Source organism: Thunnus maccoyii, chromosome 22 (assembly GCF_910596095.1).
Source record: "Thunnus maccoyii chromosome 22, fThuMac1.1, whole genome shotgun sequence".
In the NCBI taxonomy this organism is placed as follows: Eukaryota; Metazoa; Chordata; class Actinopteri; order Scombriformes; family Scombridae; genus Thunnus; species Thunnus maccoyii.
Genome location: NC_056554.1, coordinates 7,974,264 through 7,995,606, shown reverse-complemented (window position 1 = coordinate 7,995,606; position 21,343 = coordinate 7,974,264). Strand labels below are relative to the sequence as shown.

Here is a 21,343-nt window from a genome sequence, read left to right as displayed (position 1 = left end):
TCTAGGAGATTTGACACCAATGAGAGAGACGGGCCAGTGAAATTCACACTGTTGGTGTGGAGTGAAGAGGTTCGCTGTTCATACAAATCATCTCTTTCTCTTGTTCTCTCATTCCAACACCGACTAGCCATTTTATTCAGCCAATTATCTCTCTCTCTCTCTCACTTGAAGAAATAAGAGGCTGGCTGTGTATCACAAACTGCCCGTAGACCACATTTTTATCAACATCTTCTTCCCACCGTCACCATATCTTGGGTCATGGGAAATGGGGATAACCATGATTACTTCATTGTGTTAGTGTGTTTCTTGCTCCAGATGGTATGATCTAATGTCTGCACCCCATCCACCACCCCCCCCTACATCCTCATGCTGACAGCGCAGACCTGCACAAAGTGTAATAGGCCAGATTAAGCTTCAACACAAGCAGAGGAACTGGGATTAAAAACAAATGACAGTTGCATTAAAGCAGGAGGACAGGGGAAGAGCCTTATGTGGCCTTGTGTGAGTGGGGGAAGCAAATGATTTTTATTTTTGGATCCTGTGGGAGAGGGGGAGAGGGAGACAGACAATATGTCATATGTGGACACTATTTAAGACAATGAGACCCAATCTGACCATACAGAGATGAATTTAGGATCAACTGGGCTGTTCTCACAAAGGTCTACATGATCTAACTCCCTCCGTCACTCCCTCAGTTTTGCATTAATCTCTCTGGAGTACTGCTGTTCAAAATAGAGCCTGCAGGACAAGTTTTGCCCTCAACAAAACATTTGTTGGGTTTCTAGAAAGTGATAAGACCTGCTTTGACACAGTTTAAAATGGTGTGACATAATATGCGGGTATCAAGATTTACACCAAAGTTTAGAGTTTTTGGATTTTAAACGTATTTAAATTTCTAAACAGCTTGTAAAGATGTAAACACGTTTAGGTGTAGTCCTTATTCCTATTGGAAAAATAGTGTGTATATATGAACTACTAGAATGGCCTTTTCCTTCAGTGGGTTTATATCCACCTAGTCGTCTCTCTGCGGTAAACCAATATCTTAATGCCACACAAGGAACTTGATTTCCGTTATTGGGATAGGGGATTAAAACCCTGATTTCCCCAGTTAGATTTGTTATTGTTGTGACAGAAGAGCGGCGACAAGACAATGAATGAAATGTACATATAATAGCCTCTAGAAGTTTAGGCTGTTTCCACCACTGAACAACTGTGTAAACTTCAGACACAGACTTTAAGGAAAAACTGTGCACTGTCTGTCTGCCTGTCCTCTCACTAGGCTTTTGCTCCAACGCAGACACACAAAGAAAAAAAACAAAAACGACATAAAGAAGCAGCTTTTTATCCCTAATACAGGTCAAATAAACTAACCATGGTTCCAACATAAGTTTGGGGAGAAATCTGACTACTGGCCTGCTGCATGTATACGCCTATGTACAGTGATCAGTCTAAAGTCTGCATTGTCTGACTTCCTGCACAACACGGTTTCTTGTGTGTATGTAAAAGTTGTCAATGGCAAAAATGAATACGACAACAGTAATGTCACACTTTTAACAGTTAAAGTAGTTTGTGGTTTGAGTAAGCGCTGATATCAGTGACAAAAAGCAAACATCAGCCTTTAAGACGTTAAATGACATCATTTGAGGTGTGTATCTTGATTTTGAGTCAGAGAGATAATCTAACAATGTTCAAAGACACAGCAACCATCCACCCTGGTTTATCTAGCTGCTCATCACTCCACACAGGTGTAATGAATGAACGAATCAAGGATCCTCAACAAATGCATGACCAATGAAGATGACTGTGCTGAAGTAACGAGTAACACAGTGGTATCCATTTATGATTTCCTGGAAAGTCTGGAAAAGATTAATGAAAATGTCAACTTTTACTTATTAATCAAGATGGCAGGATGTGACATTCACTTAGTGTAATTTCTGGGTGGCATGCACTGTATACTTTAATACATTTTAGACAATTTGCTATTTCTCACTAAAAAGCAAGTGTACATTGAGCTGTATCTATATAATAAAAATAAAGTAATATTTTAATATAGCATGAGATTACGAATATGAAGAGATTGTATGGTAAATATTGGACAGTTGGAGTGTGCCATACAAGTTTAAATTAATAATTTTTTCCTCTTTTTGTCAAACTAAGGAAATGGTTGTCAAACATTACTGTGTTATAGAGGACCAAACAAAACCAGCTTACCAAGGTTGAATTACATGTACAACCCTGGTACAACTCAACAACTGACATGAAGGTCAGTAGACAGGAAAACATTTATTGTTCTTTGGTTACTATCATCCCCCTCTAAGTCGCTGACAGGCCTAACTTCTGCTTCTGTAGTCTACCAACGTTAAACTGAGAGCATGGCACAAAATACAGTAATTAAAATTCAAGTGTATTTCGAGTTCTTTCCCTCTTCCAGAGTCCTCGTCTCTTTAGTCTTCCTTCTCTCCTATCCTCTTTCATGTCCGACTATTTTTGTCTTCTGATTCTTCCTTCATTTTTGGGCAGCTGCAGGCTAAGCAAAACCCCCTCCCCCAACTCTCACACACATACATATGCACACACATACACATACCCACCTCTCGCCTCAGTTATAATTATAGATGTGTTGCGTGACAATAAGTGACATCATTGTTTTGTTCTCACAGTACTCTCTGATGTTGTGTGTGACTCATGAATACTAGCTTAGGACTGCCAACAAAAGGCAATTTAGCAAAGAACGTACTAACTTGGGGTTCCAGCATACTCAAAATTCAAGAGTCTGTTTATGACATTCACGCCAGATGACAAGACTTCTTGCGTGAGGTGATGGGATGGAAGGAGTAGAGGTAGTAAATTGGAAACACACGGCCCGAAAGACATAAATATAACCAATCACATGACATTGTTGACCACTTCAGGTGACAATGAAAAAGGGACAGTCACCAAAGCTGTGCAGAGCGAGTTTTGGCTCACATATCACTGCAAAGGGGACTTTTCTTTCTAAATACATAACTTTATTTTTTGTTATCAATTGTTGTCATTTCAAAACAAGGACAGCAACAGTCATTGCAATAACAAACACAAAATGTCAGAGTATATAACTACCCCCACTAGGACCACAAAAGGTCATCCCTCCCTCCCACCCATGTGACAACCAGTACCTTCCCCTCCCATCCCAACACAGTTCTACATTACATAGTATATGTATTCATAGATTTACAACAATACAGCAAAGTGCACTTACATACATTATAATGCCATACTTGTACGTATTCAAGCCAACAGCTATTTAACAGCTGCTGCTGCAGAGGCCCCCTGTATTCTAGCTATATATTGTTCCATGTGTAGTATGCTCAGAAAAGATATTAGCCATTGTATATGATTTAATCTTAGAACTAGCTTTGCTGCTGTAAGATCTGCAAATAAAATATGAGATTTGGAGGCTGACAGATCCAGTGATGACGTATCATTCAAAATCAGCAACCTGGGACAACAGAACAGGGTATACGCACACCCAGTTAATCTGATAAGGTAGAACACACTACTTTCCAGAATGAGGCCACTGCAGGGCACTCCCAGTACATATGAATACATGAGCTCATGAGGAACTCAAGAGTACATAAATGACAGATTTGGGAGGGTATGAGTTTCATGAGGTGGTGTTTTCTAGGAGTCAGGTAAAGTCTATGTAAAAAATGGAAGTGAAAAAGTTTGTGATTAGGGTTTTTAGACGTGCAGTCCAAGTAATCCCTGACAGTAAACTAGTTCACCTCACTGCCGAGATGGTCTGATGAACAGTCAGAGTTTAGAGACTAAACTACTTGTCTGAACATCCACATCCAACATGACATGAAGCTCATGGGTGTATAAAAAAGGCCCCCAGGGCACAGCAGAAGCGCACATGGAAGATCTGAGTTGCAGGTATAGGAAAAATGAAGAGCCAGGTAAATCAATGAAATTTGAAAGTCATTAAACGTTCTGTGAATATCCTCCGAACAGATGTCAGACAGAATATGGATACCTTTATTGCTCCACTGGGGAAATTAAAAAGGTACTCCTCCGGTAAGAAGAGCAAAATTGTGGAAAATGGGACTGTGGGTGTGCCACTTTAACTGAGAGTGAGTAGCTTTCTATACAGTGTGCCAAGTTGATAAAAGGAAAGACATTATCGGGCCCAGTTTAGATTTGGAGCATTTAGGAGACAGATTGGAGTATAGTAAGTCTTTTAGATGATGAGGAGAGGCCAAATATTCCTCTGTAACATTGGGTCTATGCATTGGGGTCAAACAATACACACCTTTCTGAATATTCAAGGGTAGCATCAAACAGTTATTTTCATCACTAATTAATCCACTGACTATTTTCTTGATTATATTTAGTCTATAAAATGTTGGGAAAATGGGGAAAAGACATATCACAATTTCCTAGAGCCAAAGTTAATGTCTTCAAATTGCTTGTTTTGTCTGACAAACAGTTCAAGAGTTCACTATCACATAAGACCAAGAAAAGCAGGAAATCTGCACAATTAAGCTGGAACTAATTTAGGTAATTTTGGGCATTTTTGCTTGAAACGACTGTAAAAGAATAGCGTATCTCTTTTCTGTTTATCAGCTCAAAGATTAACTGACTTATTGTTTGAGCTGTATTATATTTTATTACTCTTATGTATTACACATGTGGTCCTATTTTACTATCTTTAATTTTGCAGTTTAATTTAATGACAGCTTAAATACTTAATCATCTTGGATATGTGTTGCCTTTACTATGTTTTTGCCAGTAGATTTTTCTTTCCTTATCTCCAGGCCTGATTTGTTGATTGTTTCTCCAGCAACCATCATTCATGAAGTGAAATATACCTGCGATCTGCTTTGGACCTGCGTTCACTGACTAGAGTGTGTCAGGCCTGTTTCATGGAGCGCAGCCCTTTCTAGTCAGTCTCTGTCATTAGTTGCCCACTGTGTGGAGGGACCATTAGTATAGTGTTTATATCCGGCGCAACATTCAGATCTCCCTCCCAACACAACACACATACACACAAAGTGAAAACTCACTGACATGTTTGCAGCTGAGAGCCATTTACTGCCACACTGCAAACACAAGCATGTGCACATGACCAACACACACACAAGGGAGTAATGCTAATCCAATGCAGTACTGGATGTGTTTTGACTCAAGCCTCATTATCACTGACCTTTAGTAATCTGAGTTCTGGGAGGAAGCCACCGAGATACAACCAGATGGAATTTAACACAGCACAGTTCAGAAAGTAAACCAATGGAGAGTTGCACACAAAGTGCAGCGACACACTAGAGTACAATCAAAAGACAGCCGAACCCAAGTGAACGATAAAGAAAGATGGGCAAAAATGTTACCAACAGAATAGTCAGGAAAAGTAGGGGTAATAGAAGGAGAGGTGCGTTTAAAACACACTCCAAACCAGGCTAAGTTGAAAAAACACCATTTACTACACTGTAAAAAACAAAACACTCTTCAGTCTTTTCTGTTTCATCAACTATCGACCATACATCTGATCAGGCTTCCAGATTATTATTGACTGTTTTTTACCCTAAACTTACCTAACTAGAGATACCACGGTGAGGGAATTTTCCCACAAGTTAATAAACTTTCAGTTTGTAATTGTAGCGTCAATCGTCCAACTAAGTATTGATAGCAAAACGAAGGTGGGGGAAGTTGCCAAGTAATGTAATCGGCATATGTCCAAACAGTGTGTGACACCGCGGCAAGCCTATACCTAACCCTGCAATCACAACTGAGAATCACATTTGGGATTGGTTACTTTATCAGACCTTATTATAGAAGCTGAGCTACTTGTTAGGGGTGTGTGTGTGTACATGTCTGTTAACCAAAAACAAATGTGTTTACTAGTTTTGTATTTTCTTTTCATTACTGATAAACGGGGCGTAATTTCACAAGACCACCATACTCTAATTATACAAATTAAAAATATTACAGCTCTTCTGCTGAATTTGCAACAAAACTGTTGATGGCTCACTGGCAGCTGCTGTTGTTTATGCAGACAGGTTTTTTTTGTTTTTTTTTTAAATACCACATTACAACCTGCTGTTAGCAATTAAATGTAATCACACTGTTCCCTCTCATTTGAAATAATTAACTATAAATTAACTACTCTATCCTGTCCTGTCTAAGGACAATTTCAGTTTGTCAGTGTCGTTTAAACACTGCACCGTGGATGAATTTCAGATTTAACAGAGAAGTAATGACAGACACAGACAATTTTAACCTTAGGGGAAAACCATATCACACTTGATTAAATTTTAGAGCGGCAAACCAATTTATGAGGTTAAACTCAAGGTCTAAACACTTGGACACTGCCAGAGACCATTTTACCCTATTTGATATAACATCGTTATGTTTGGTGTTTTCCTCAAGGTGTGAGGGCTATTTGAGGGGTGGGCTGAGGACAGCTGATTAACAAATTCATTATAAAAGGATAAACTTTACATTGATAATTATCAAAAACACTGCCAAATAAAAATGGCGATTTATGTCAAAACATATTAATGAAAAAATATTATTAAGGGTTATTTTCTCTACAGGTGCAGGTAATTTTAACATAACTCTAGCTTGCATTAATTACAGCTCCAAATACCTGTTTGTTCGCTACTACAGTAATTAAGGTCCCTTCCAGATAATCACCTTGTGTTTTAAAGGTTTTTGTTGTTTTTTTTTAAAACACAGAACTGTTACTGAATGTAATCAGATTGGCACACTGGGGTTAACCGCATGGATAAAAAACATTTGCAGTGACACAGAGTCCCAATTGGAAGCCTGCACATCTAAAGGAGAAAAAAAAGAAAAGCCGTTAAGACAATCAGCCCCTGTGAGTTCATTAAAAGAGCGGTTTTAATGACAGCTACATGTAAGCTTACGATTGAGCCTGTAGGCTGCCTTCATGTAACTAATTTTACATGCAACAAGCTGGCAACCTGCTGTTATTTGGCAGAAAGATGAGTGTGAGGAGTATGAAAGAGGAAAGAGGAGTATGTTAACTATACTTGTCTCAATTAATCTTGTTTATTAATTAATCCAATTCATGGGGGATTAACTTGAGCTAATAGCTGATAATACTGTTAAAATAAAACACTTCTAAAACTTTACTTATCAAACTGCTCTTCAACAATATCTTTGTTATCAGTGCTGCTACTTCAGCTTGGTGCAGTTCTATGAATAGATTTAAGATTTTATGATAGAATTTTAATTATTTATAGTTCTCTGTGTTGGGCATGGTAAAAACCGAGGCAGTGTGCCAGTGATGTGGAGGAAATTCTGATATGACATTACACTTATAGCCTTTATCTATTTACACAACATTTAGAGAAATAAATCCAATATTTAATAGATATTTCTCCTCCATTTCTTGATACCAACCAAACCTTTAAGTGGCACAAACAAGCTCTGAACAAACAGGGTCTTTATTGGATACATAACACAACCAAGTACAAAAGCTCCTGCATTATACTGAAATTTGTGGGTGGGAGGAGACACACACACACACACATACACACACCTCCCAACTATGTCGTGATGGCTGTGTTGCCATGGAGATTTGTCGCTTGCTGAATCCTGCCCTCTATTTCAACGTTGCTTTGTATCTCTTTCATGCCTCCTTCCTTCTCTCTTGCTCCCTCCCTCCTCTTTTTTTTCCTAGCCTTCTATTCGTATGTTTACATTTCTATTTATACTCCACTTTAATGCCAAGATCAGTTTCCAGAAAAAGAAAAAAAAAACTGACAGAGAGTTTGCTGTCCTTAAACGGGTACATGTAGTGGTCAGTATTGTGATATTACCATATAGCAGTCAAAGAATCCCTGACACAGTTGTAACTTTTAAGTTATTCTTAATCACCACATTTACCGAATCACACGGGTGCTGGTGAGAAATATTTTTTTGACTGAACTTTTACTGGTGTCCAGGTTGTGCAGTGAAGGTGCACAGTGACGAGCGCCAAAGGCAGGAAGTCCCCATGGGGGTTCCACCCTACTCATGTAATTTTTTTTTTTTTTTTTTAAATAGTGCAATTTGGTACATTCTGGCCATGATTTTTATCCCTGGCAAAGGCACAAATGCATGAAAAGTATAAATAAAATTTACCCTCAAAAAGTATGCTACTAGTGATGAAGGAATCCAATTTCTCTCCTTACTGAACAAAAAACTTGTAGGCCTACTAATTTTAGCTGTCCAACTATACTATACTCTTACTATTTAGAATAAAGGAAAACAAATATCTGTAATTATTATCTTTATCAACTTTAAAAGGCAACCAGAATCTTTATCAGTCTGTTAAAGAAAAAAAATGAAATTCTTGTCACTTTCATACTAACATACATGACTGCACACTGACAATACTCCGTATTGGTTCAGTTCTTTATCGATACTTGTATGGATTCTTTTTCATTACTAAATAATTGCTTTTTAAAAAACAATTAATTCAGAACAGGATTAGAATTTATATTTTAAATATAACTAAATGTTTCTAGAGCAGCAACCGTAGTGTTTACAACAGCAAAGTCACTATATAAACTCAATAATATCTCACTATCTCACAACATGTCAGTAAAATAAACAATATTCCTGACATCACAATACTGAGTGAAGTTTGGAAAGAAAGAACACAGTCATCAGTCATAATCAGTCCTTCCTCCTGTCCTTTGTCCTCCTCCCTCTGCTGCTGAGCTGATTCACTGCTGCAGGTATCACTGGTAGAAAGGAGGGGCTGGTTTGTCTCAGCCAACAACTCAGTTTACAACAATCACCCAAATTTTAAGATACGTGACAAACTAAGCTCAACAGTTGAGACTACATATAGACAGCTTTCATTATAGCTTGTTCGTAACAATTTGCTATTAGCTGAGCTAGCGCGCTGCGAGCAAACAGAGCAGATTGAAATATCGCTTTTCTACATGTTTATGCTTGTTGAACAGGTGTATTGATTAAGTACTGGCTTTTTACTTGTTGGTTTTATTGTACTTACAGCAACAAGCATAGGCATTGTCAACTCGAGTAATCTTCAAGTTATCTTCATTTCATCGGTGCTCTGCTGTTCGCTGACTTTGCTCGTCTGTGTGTGTGTGTGTGTGTGTGTGGAGGAGCTCAGCCGCAACACAGAGAGCAGAGGAGTGGCTTCAGAGTGATAATAAATTATACCAAAATGTTAAAAAGTACCAATAAAAGAACCGGTAATGTTGGTGCTTATCAATACAAGGGTCTTTGATAATTTAGCCCAGGGGCCCGTTTAATTCCGGGTTTCGGTACCTATCCTACCGGGAAATATGTGCACATCAAATAAAACTGCCATACCTTTGATTATTTTGAAGAAAACAGATGTATAAATCAATGCATATACAACCATAGGAGGCTGGAACAAGCTTTGATGTCTGTAACAAAGCATCTCTATCCTTTGACATTTAATAGTATACAGAGCGAAAAGCAGAACTAGCAATAAAAATAAACGGACTATGAGGGAACAAATAATTCATTTTTGATGGAAATCCGTCTGTAGACGGATTTCTTGCACCCATGCATATCATATAGTAACCCTTACATATACACACCAGTTACTCCTGCAGCCATAGTACTAACTGGAACTACTCGCCAATTACAGGATAATCCCAACAGGGAATAACTTTAGGAGGGCTCATGTGAAACAACCACTCTAATGAGAGGGAAATTAAAAGGACACGTGTCAAAAAGCTGCCAAATGCCTGAGTGAAATGCTACTGCTGTTCTGATTCAACTCGTAATAGAAAGCCAGCTGAATAGGACCAGGGTGTACGGAGTATTATATTGGCAAACGATATAAATAAAATGAATAAATAGCACTTTTTACACTACAGTCACACACATACAGGATATAAGAGGAACATTTGAATACATGTGCTGCCTCTGTTCAGCAGGGAACAAATTTCCACACAGCTCTACCCAGACAAGGTGAAAACATTTTCATGTATGGGTAAAAATCTTAAGGCACACTGCCTTTAATAAACAGCTTTACTTTTCAGACATTTTCTGGTAGTGCTTGGCTCTAACAATATTACCTTTTGGCATACGCATGCATATATTTCCACATCAAAAAAGTAGATTTTGCAAACCCTGTTTTCTTCTTAAACCTTTTTATATCTTACAAGTTGAATACGCATGCAAGTGTCACATTTGATGGTTTTCACAAAGCTGAGGCTGTCAATTTTTAACTCTGAAGCACAGCAAAAATAGATGTCTGTGACTCACAGTTGTAAATGTCTTTTGGTGACAAAGCAGGGCGTTATTTCATCAGGCTTGTGTTTCAATAATCAATTATGTAACCTCCTGGCAAGGATCACCGCAAAGGAAGTTTAAGATTCAAGGATTCTTTAAAAGAGGTCATATTATGCCCCTTTCCCAGTTTAATATTTAATTTTTGTGGTCTATGTACAAACATTTGTTTTTATGGTCAAAAAGCATCTAGTTGCAGCTGTACAAGCCATGGATGCAGCCCCTCTGTCTCACTCTTGTTTTGTGTCTGCTCATTGCCCCTCTCGTCTGATTGGCTGACTGTTTTCTGAGTGACGCTTGCCCAGGCCAACCACAGGTAACGGATTGTAGCACACAGAGAGCAAAGGAGAGGAGAGAAACTAGTGTGACCATAAATAACAGCAAAACGCAGTAGAGACTCTCACACTGAGCTGAAGTGAAACTAGTGCACATAAATTAGGTAAACAACATAAGCATATTTTGTTTCTTTCAGGGGGTGAGGGGAATTCCCGTTTGGGGGGGGGGGGGGGGGGCCCATCCCTCCAAGGCAATGGTACGGGAAGCACTGAGCATATAGTTACGACATCACAACCTTACAGAAGTCCAAACGGCTCGCTTAAAGGCACAGTTTCTGAATACGGGCTGTGTGCATTTCTCTGTCACAGTATTTATAAAGCGTCTAGAACTGCTTTGTAATGAAAAAAGAAATGGAAATCTCCCTTTCTACTGTATGTCCCCTTTAACATTTAATGCTGTTTAACATTACCTGTAATGGGCAAAAACGGGACCAGCTGAATCAGAACACTGTATATCCCTAACTAGCATGCTCTCGTGACCTCTTTTCAACCTCTGCGGGCCAATATCTAATATACAGCACAGCGAGCATACGCATACAGTATCCATATACTAGCTATACAAACCCTCCACCACACACACGCGGCTAAGTAAATTTGTGAGGGGCCCTTTACTTTAGCAAGGTGGTGTCACGCTGGGTCTCAGTTTGCTGTGAATGTAGTGTCGTGTGTTTGTGTTCTGTTGAACTGGATTACCCTAACTCCCTAGGTATGTGTGTGTATATTTGTGTGTGTGTGTGCGCGTGTGTGTCTCAAACCAATTCAGTGCCCTTGTTAGCTCTGTTGCCGTCACAGTTGGGACACACTGCACAGCATTTCCTTGCGTGCACTCATTGTGCTGCTATGCAACTCTGTGTGTGTGTGTGTGTGTGCGCGCGCGAGAGAGAGAAAGAAGCAGTGCATGTGAGCCACCAGAGTAAACAGGTCTGTAGCTTTCACTGAGTGTCTGATTTAAAAAGCTGGTGAATACATGTAAAGATAGATGAAATACAGGGTTGTAAATTTGTGAATGTGGGCAATTTTGCCTGAAACGAAGATCACCTGCGCTTATCATAAAAAAACGAAACATATATATTTACATTTATGAAAGAGAATATCAACCTTTAGGGGGGAAAAAAGCAGAGAGATGCAGCAGAATCTGAGTGGCTCACCACTTTGGCTAAACAATTTCCTTTGGGAACCCTTGAATGGTGGTTTTGAGTTTAAATGAATGGTATGATTCATTTTTTGGAATATTAAATCACTGCAAAGACACTGCAAAACAAAAGTCTTAGCAAATTGTATTGCATTTAAACCTAGAAATGTTAAAATGGAAAATACTTAACTGTGTTAGAGGAAGAGTGCCACCAAATTAGATTTTATGTTTTATATGATTACAAATCCTGATTTGTTTTTCGGGATACATTTTCTTAAGCGGCTCAGTTCCAATATCTAATACTTTTCGGGTGTACACTCCATTAATCAAAGATGGGAAATTGTTATCATCATTATTATGGTGGCTCGCTTGTTCCAGCGTGATTTGAATGCCAACTAATTCATTTTAACATTCTGACTGGATTTCTAGATCAGGTCTCGTGTGACTCAGCAGATATTAGAGAGTTGCCACCACTAAGAGGGGTATTAGGACTCAGTATAACTCATAAGAATACAGTTAGGCACCAGTTGGGGCAACTAAAACACCGAAGTAGGTAAATCAAGTTGTGGTGCAAGATACACCACAACAAACACCCCTGACAGAGATCGTCTTAACCTTGGGAAACTCGTTTTGGATGATAGTCAACATTATTACTATTTGATTGCAGGAATGAGTGCGCAAACAATGGCAGCTTTAATATTTGCCACCTACTGTGTACTAAAAAACATGTACTGAAAATGTACTTTTATACAATAACCAACGCAATAATAACTAATATAATACACCAATATGTCTGTTTGATCTGTAGTTTTGTTCTATTTTGTCTTTATTCTTTCAAACTATTCTCCATATGAAAATAAAAAGGTCACAAACTGAAGAAAATATAATAATTAGGTTTTAACTTAATCTCTTCTTTCAAAATGTTTCCAGCTCTCAAAAAGAAATCCAGGTGTTGAAGACAAACTGATATGAGATGACTAAACAGAAAGACAAAATTACACTGAAGGAGAGGGAGAAACCCGCACTCCTACACCTGAATTACGTCAAACCCTTCAAACGGTCTACAGTTAGCTGCCACACCTACCACTTGGCTCAACTGGAAAGGCCTGTTTTACCCTGCTCCCTGAGACAATCCAACACACACACACAAAGCATTGTGGGTTAAACACTCAGGTAGCACCTGCTCATTCTATATTTACGTGTCCACTGGAAATCCAGGTTTATAAACAGACTGATCTCATTAAATCAAAATGTATTTCCAATCTGATTAACAACTAACTGCCTGTATCTGTGTGAGGGAAGAATAAGGGAGTGTTAGTGTGTGCCGGCAAGAACAAATGTGAACGTGATGGAGTGAATGATCTAGCGTGTGTGTGTGTGTGTGTTTGAGGCAGGTTCTCTGTTGCTAGGGCCCTGGCTAGCTTTGTCTTTCTGTTCATCTGCCTAGTGACTGGTCTGGTAAGAAGAGAGGCATAATTTATGGTTTCCTGGGCGTAACGGCAACGTGTACGTGTGTGTGTGAGCGCGTTTGTGCTATAGATTGCTTACACGATGACTCATTCCGGGAGAGGATGAATGAAGAGTGGCAAAAAGGTGAATGCTGGAATACTGAAACATCTTCACCGACATACCTGTGTCAATACGCTCACATTCAGCGCTTCTCTGTCACATCTATATTGAATTTCCAGCTCAGCAGCTTGCTGGGAGATTCTCTGCTCGGCTCACGCACTCCCAAGGTGTCGAGTGAAATATATCAAACTGCTCAACAACACTCATATTTCCAATACAGTGTTTGCTTTGTTTTTGTTGCTGTGGTGCTTGACAGCCTTTTAAATCTGCAGCCGTCCCTGTTTCAGTCCCCATGCAGGTTACAAAAGGTCAGACTGTGATGGACCGGAAACTGGGGCTGAACAATAACAACATTTTTATGTTATGATATTGACATCATAAATGAATGAGTGACTAAATAGTGATGATGGCACAGGGGTTAGTTTCTCACCAACCACCGCTTGAGATAAACAATGGTTAGCAGTGGCAAAGACAAAATGGGAGAAAACGGGCCAAAAATCTACAGAAATGTATTGTTACTATACAGTTGATAATTAGAAGTGATCAACCTTAACTGGCAAAAAGTTAATAGTATTTGATATTCTGAGAATTACTTTAGATTACAATTATAGAATCACAAGCAGTATGTTGTTGATTTTTGGTTTTTTGTTGTCGTTCTCATGATGTCATGATGACTTTCAATGGATTAGTAAAATTGAAACAATGAATCATAAAGAATTAGGCTCCATATTGAGCGGACATTTATTAGATCCAGTAACACTCCCGAGGTGAACAAGTAGGACAGAACAATGCGACAGCCTGTGTCACAGTTTCCCGTTAATATGCGGCTTACGAGACTTAAAAAAAAAGGATTTAAAAAAAAAAAAAAAGACTAAATTCTCATGGAGAGAAGTTAAAGCAATGGCTGGTTTTGTGTCAAACAAGAATGCAACTTTGCTGGTCTGCCTATATTTAGTTTTTCCCCCAGATTTTCTTCCTGCTCCTTCTTAATCCTATGATGTTTTTGTTTCCAATTCTTTCTTTTCCGTAATCATTGTTGCTCATGTCGACTACCTTTATTAGATCCCGCAGAAGTCTTAGCACGATAGGAAACACTTGTAGGAGTTTAAACAAGAATGTGAAGGCCTCAGCATTGAATGTCAGCCAGCTGTGGTGTATGAAATGATCCAGGTGAGGTCAGGTGATCCTCCCAATCCCATCTGGTATCGAGCCCTACGATACAATATAATCAAGCTCCCGTCCCTCAGGATTCACACAGAACCAATTCCCATTTTCTCTGCTTGATAAAGTAACCTACATGTGGGACAGCAGGTGAAAGCAGGTTTATAGAGCGTCATTAATATGGTAAAAAAAAAAAAAAAGAAGAAAAACACTGCAAACTCAGCACACCCAGTAAGGGATGTTCTGAAAGGGACCAATCAGGCTTCTTTTCCGGTTCCTTGTCGTCACTGAGGGACTACAGGTTGCAGGTGCCATTAAGAATGAACCAGCGAGGTAAGACAGGCCTTTTTATATGTGCTATGTGTGTGCTTTTTGGTTTATTTTTCTGTTCTTTGTTTTTTTTTTTTTTAAACTGTGTTGGAAGTTGTTAAACCCAATGTAGACATTAAAATCAAGTAGAAAGAGGTCCTAAATATAGTTTAGCTAATTTTTCATTTATTCTATATCACTTCTACAATGAGGAAATTACTCAGTTGAACAAATTAATGGTTCAAATCCATCACACATCGATGCAGGGAGGATCCAGCTTGTTTGGCTAGTGTGCAACTACCCAAACAATGAAATGGAGGATGAAGTAACAATTGAAGAGGCAGACCAGTATTTCTAGCTGCATTAGTCTTTTCAGAAGACGTGGCTCAATGAATAGAGAGGGAACATTGTAAAACAGGAAATCAGACAATCAAGTGATCATGTCTGGGGAAGTGGACAAAGAGTACAAACCTACAGTAAGCATGTTCACAACATACTGAGAAACAAAGCTCCATTTTGGACAAATCTGCTACAATAATTTAATATGATTTCTGGAAAAAAAAAAAATCTGCTTTGTACTTTAATGAGTTTGCTTTCTCACTATTTCTCACACTGATAACGAGTGTCATATTCAAATAAGTTCCTAAAACTAACCGGCAGTACCAAAACTTGTGTAACATGGCAACATGTCAGGTCAAAGCCACTCAACATATCTGCCATTTCACACTGTCAGAAAAATGTCACAAGCACCTCTCTGAATTAGGCAGCTCTCTGATAATGTATGCCCAGAAACTGTTAATGATGACAGTATGGTAGTGTGTCTTGATGAGTGACTTTTATTCCACAAACTCCCCATACTTTCATAACCATTAACTCACAACTTAGTTTGCCAGTCATGCGTAACACAGGCTTGCAATCTTTCCAGCCAAGTCAGATAATTCACAATCAGGTTAACTCGGTGTCAAGTATTAAAATTAAAAGCAAGCTCGTTCCAGTCAGGCAGTCTTTTTGCAAACACAAGTTGAGAGTATTCAGAGAATATCTGCTTTTACTGAATGGCACACAGACTAAGCAAATCAAAATACACACTTAAGTCTCAGGGACAGTCATGTCCACACTCAGCCCGCCTTCTTGTCCAGTGCCATTTTGTCCTGTATCTTGAGACCCGACACCAAAGGCTTTCTATACATGGCCTTTAAAACAGACTGTGTTTGTGTGGCAGTATCCATCCGTGACCTTTTGCCTACAAACCTAGTTAAGAACTTGCCATGACCCCAAACTTTTTTCTTTCACCCCTAAATCCTCACTAGGTGCTGTTGGATGAGTAAGAGCGCATTCAGACCAACAATAGTACAACAGCAAAAATCCACAAGGGCTGCGCTGGTACAAGCGTGTCGCTATAGGGCGCACACACAGGGTATACCAGGACGTTCAGTTTGAGCAGGTATTAATTACCAACACACACAACTTAAGTTTCACACTCTTTCAGGCCTGACTGTACAAGTATGAAAAGTTATCAGACAGTATATCTTATACATCTGCCTGTGGCTTGTGCCACAATGCTGCACACCTCTGCAGGGGAAAACACTCTGCTCTCATTGAATTAAATGAGGAAGTTAGCTAATATTAAAGGTCAATGCTAACATGTTTGGACAAGTGCACGTTATACCAATATGTTCAAAAGACACCAAACATTGACTTTTACATCAACCTTAAAAATCCCACTGGAAATATCACGGCCCTGTGTGTCTTTATGAGTCAACTACAGACTATATCAAAGACTTAATCAACCGTTGTTTCTGACCTCTGCTCCAGGTATGGGTGTAGCCATGTAGTATGTGTGTGTCACTGTGTGTGTGCGTTTATTAGCCTACACCTATCTACATACCGGCCTAGCTGTCGGTCTGCTTTCCTGTATAATCTTAACGGAAGCAGTGATCCATTGCGTGGGACAAGCCAACACACACACACACACACACACACACACACACACACACACACACACACACACAGGCACACGCAGTGAGATCATGGTATCAACAGACAACTTCCGTCAGCATTTATTTATACAAGAAGCAAAGGCAGACAAAATCTTTGAACCTTTGAGTCTCAGACACCTAGAAGTTTCCCTATTGGCTGGTAAGAGCAGATCTGCAGTCTGGCTGCCACTTACACACCTGGGTTGGGCTTTTTTCAGATAGAAAAATGTTTGACTGAGGGTGCAACTCTTGACAGATTGAAAGGTGCGATTTAATAATTATTCAACATGTTATACTTCTTGTTTTTTTTTAATCAACCTGTCATTTTGTGAGAACTATTTACCACATTTGCCATAATGAAAAAAAACTTGAAGATAGTTCAAGTAGATCTTAACTTATTTTGCTACACTCAAAGCCACTGACCAACTGCTTAAACAATCCATCACACCACCACCACAGCTACATTCACACACCTACAGACACTCGAGCACCATAAATATAGAAATGAGTTTAGCTTCACACAGGTGCTGACATCATCCTCTGGCTACACTGTCAACATGTAGACACACAAACGCAGTATTTTCCATCCAATGCTCTCGAGAGATTTTTTCACATGATACTTGTCAACAGCTGTCCAAGCTTTTCAGGTCATTGTCTGTATTGGAAACAAAAATGGTTTTCGTGTGAGCATGCATGGCTTTTGTTCATAATTACAATCAAGCTTCAGTTATAACGTTCTACAAGATTAAGACAGATATTGTGGTCATGGAAGCAGAGGCCTTGTTCCAGCTTTCTAATAATGATTTACAGATAACTATTTTTAAACTTTAAAGCACACTACCAATGTGGTTCTCTAATCAACTAGATGGAGACATGAAACACACAATCTTTTTTAACATCTCCTCATTCAATCCTTGACTATTTTGAGACTCGTATAGATGAAATGGTATTTATAGTGCGTTTGATGCCCCTCATTCACCAAAACCAGACGTGACAGTTACAGCTAAACACCTGTAAACGCCAAGGGGGCTCCTTGGAAACCATTGACAACAATGCCACTAATTTTAAATCTACATCTGTTTTACGAGTTCTCTGGAACCCTCCAATAATCCTTTAGGGTACTGTGTGCCATTTGTTTATTAAAACCAAAAACTCAGAAAGCCATTTCTATTATAACACAGGGACCAATGCTGCTTCTTTGAAATGACAAACAGCAGGTTCTTATAGCTTTGTGAAATATTCAAGGGTCCCATGTCAACACTGTCAATCACAAACACAAGAGACCACCACTACAGAGGATTTCAAGACCATACATGCACTACAAAAGTTCAAGATCAATATTCTAAATTAAAAACTTAGTTCTCAACATTCAGGCTAATATATGGATGTTGGTCTTCTGTATTATCAACTATGTGCGATTCACAGGGAGCTGGCTGACAAGAGTGTTCTATCTTGCAACAGGTCAAAGCGATGAAAAGTCAAGGAGGAGGACATGCCCTAACACACAGACTAAATAGAAACCTAAATTTGTTCCTTCTATTCTGCAAGGAGTGGGAAATCCAGTGTGAGTGCGTAGGCAAGTTGGTGAATCACTGCTGTGTGGCAAAGAAAACAGAGACAAAAAAAGCAAAGAGACAATCACAGTCTGTGGAAGGCCAAACAAGGGCCTCTCTCTCCAAAGCAGGAAATAATTCCAACTGAAAGAGATTTTATGGCTTAACAACAACTATAACATTATTTTTGGAGGATTAACTTAGTTGTGCATCTTACCTGCCCGGCTGAATTTTCTATGACTTGCACCAGCGGGATCCTTGTTGACATTTTTCAAAGACTTGAGAGTTGCCAAAAAAAGGGGGAAAGGAACAGTGAAACAAAAGCCACTCTTCAGTGTCTACTGTGCATTTAAAACTTTTGTAGCTGGTGGTAGAGAGAAATTGCCAACAGTGCTAGCCAGCCAGCTAGCAGCAGCAACGACAGATAGCCCGTGAATCAACAAGTTGAATCCCACATCAGCGGCTAGCCAAGTTAGCTAGCTAGAAACTAGCTCGCAGCAACCGCACGTCCCATGTTTGTCAACAAGCACAAAACAGGAAAAAAAAAGCAAATGTCCTCTTTATTTTTTGAAAACATTCAGTTCACAATTTGCGTTTAACAGCGTCGAAGACAGCCAGCTAGCTTGAGGAAAAGTTGGGCAACGGTTGCATTGAACAAGACACGGTTCAATTAGGTGGCTAGCATGCTAACCAGTAAAGACTGCTAACCAACGTCTGTCGCCAAAATCTACACCAAATATTTATCCGGTGTGTCGTTTTCTTTAACGCGGGCTCGTCGCCTTTTTTTCTCTCTTGTTTTCTCTCTGTTGTTACAGAGATGTTTTTTTTCCTTTTGAAGCTTTTGAAGCCAGGTCCGAGGGGCTCTACAAACTTTCAGGCCAAAGTTTTATTCCCGGCGAGGTTTCGAGCTTCTCGCCAACTCGCCCAAAAACAAGTCAAAATGTTCCCAAAGAGATATCCAGGTGAGGAGGGGTATCCACGAAATAAAAACGGCAGCACCGTGTAAAAACGGTAACATGGCAGGTGAGAGTTAATTTGTGGCGCTAGCTAACAGGCCGTGTAGCTAATTCAGTGTTTCTCTCGAAGGAAAGCTAGTTAGCTGATCCTCCAGCGGCCACACAGCGACCCACAAAACTCAACATCCACGGAAATCACCGGCTCTCTTCCTTCGGTTGCGTGATTGGAATAAGGTCGTTCACCGCTGCTGCACTGCAGTGAGGCGGTGTAACGTTAACGTTACCAGCTCGTCCTGTCGCTACACCGACTGCTGTTATCCCCGCGAGCAGCCGATTGAAGACAGGGTCATCAAGTTGTAAAAATCCATTATCGGTAAACTGGAGGGTTTCTTGTCAAGAGAGTCACGGAGAGGCGAGGAGCTGCTGCAGTCTATGCGCACGATCCTGCCCTGATACCGGAACAAGCCCGCGGTAACATGGCTGCTACTTCGCTTGCACCACGACTGAAGGAGGAGGATCGGGGAGGATCGGGGAGGGGGGTTCGTGCTGCGGCTCGGCTTCACTCGGCTGTTTCTGGAACGTTTACCGGTGACCGCGATTCCTCCAGGTTGGTACTTCTTTCTTCTGTTTTATGGCGGGTTGCAACCAGCGTTCAGGCTGATTTATGGTATGTCGCTCGACACTTTTGATAAGTGTCGCTCGACAGAAATGACGTATTTTCGGCAGAAAAAAAGTGTCGCTCGACACTTTTCTTTTATATCGCGCACCTGGAGAATTTTGTTATGTCGCGGACACCGTCATATTTTGTAGCGCAATGTGATTGGGTAATGTTCCTAACGTCGCCATGGAGATTGTAGTTTTCACTGAACTTCCTTATTGATATGTTGGTCTATAACTTCAGATAACTTGTAACGTCCTTTTTTAATTAGTCCTGTTGTGGATGACTTAATGTAACTAAACAAGCACACTGGAGGGTAGGGTCTGGTTACCATGGAGACGACTAAAACCTTTCGCCGAAGCATAAATTGAAGACGTCGCGCGACTTTTTAATTTCTGTTGAGCGACACTAATCAAAAGTGTCGAGCGACCTACCATAAATCAGCCTGTTTACATACCGCCACCCAGCATGTTGGAGTGTGAACCAGAGTTATTTGCCACCTTAAACAATCAAACACAAGAAAAGAAAATAAATAAAGTACTAAAGAGTACTAAATTCTTTTATCAGTCTAGTTTCTTTCAAATAGTGGACCAGACTGCCTAACCTGATGGCAAATACATTTTTTTAGACTCAGTTCTTCCACTATAAGCTTCCCGTTTCTCGTTCTGGGGAGTATTTTTTGCAGTGGCAAACTATATGCTCCACTCAGTCTTCTATTTGACAGTGCTCACATAATCCTGAGGGATGTTTGTCTATTAAGTGCAGTGTTTTATTAAGTCTGGTGTGTCTGACCTTCAGCCTTGTTAACATGTGCTCCTCTTAACTGACCTCACTTCTGGCTGTACTGCATAAAGGTGTCATCCTGTGTTTCTCCAGGTAGGTGGGTGGCAGGTGCACTCCAAGTATAGATTCTCTATTTTCTTCATCCCCTCCAGACATGTTTTAAGATTTATGTGTATAAAATACTCTTAAAATTACATCTACTCCTTCTCCCTCATTGAAAAATTCAAAATCTATAAATATGCAAATATTGCTTATTTCAAAAGTTTCACTGCTGGACACACAATATCTCCTACTTCACTATTAAGTCACTTCACAGCGTTTGTGCACTGGAGGCAAAAAAGTTTCCACATCACACTTGTGTAAGTTGAATACTGGACCAGGATTGGCTTCTAAACTATTTGGGATGTCACAAATCATGCTCTTAGTCCCCTTAAAAATGAGTTTTCAATGAGCACAGATAAATTTTCCACTTTCAACAGATGAATGTGAAAACAAACTCTGCACACACATCATTCTGCACAGTGAAGCTCAAACATTCAACTGCAGGAACAAGAAGAAAAACACATTTCTGAGTGAAGGGGGATTTTTCCAGCAACATATCCAATCTCATGTAAATACACACTG

The 21,343-nt window shown here is 39.7% G+C and overlaps 1 protein-coding gene across 7 annotated transcripts in view; it reads right to left on the bottom strand.

Annotated features, from left to right (window-relative positions):
• mark2b (MAP/microtubule affinity-regulating kinase 2b) overlaps positions 1–20,342 on the bottom strand; it is a 54,983-nt gene extending 34,641 nt beyond the window's left edge. For 2 of the 7 annotated variants that reach the window (XM_042400584.1, XM_042400582.1), the window contains exon 1: positions 18,540–19,840. In XM_042400584.1, the coding sequence (XP_042256518.1) occupies positions 18,540–18,590 (51 nt within the window). In that variant the 5' untranslated portion in view covers positions 18,591–19,840. Of the gene's footprint in view, positions 1–18,539; positions 19,843–19,864 lie in introns of those variants that run through there. The other 5 variants (XM_042400580.1, XM_042400579.1, XM_042400581.1 and 2 more) reach the window with 5 other exon arrangements.
• Positions 20,343–21,343: the final 1,001 nt, after the last annotated feature.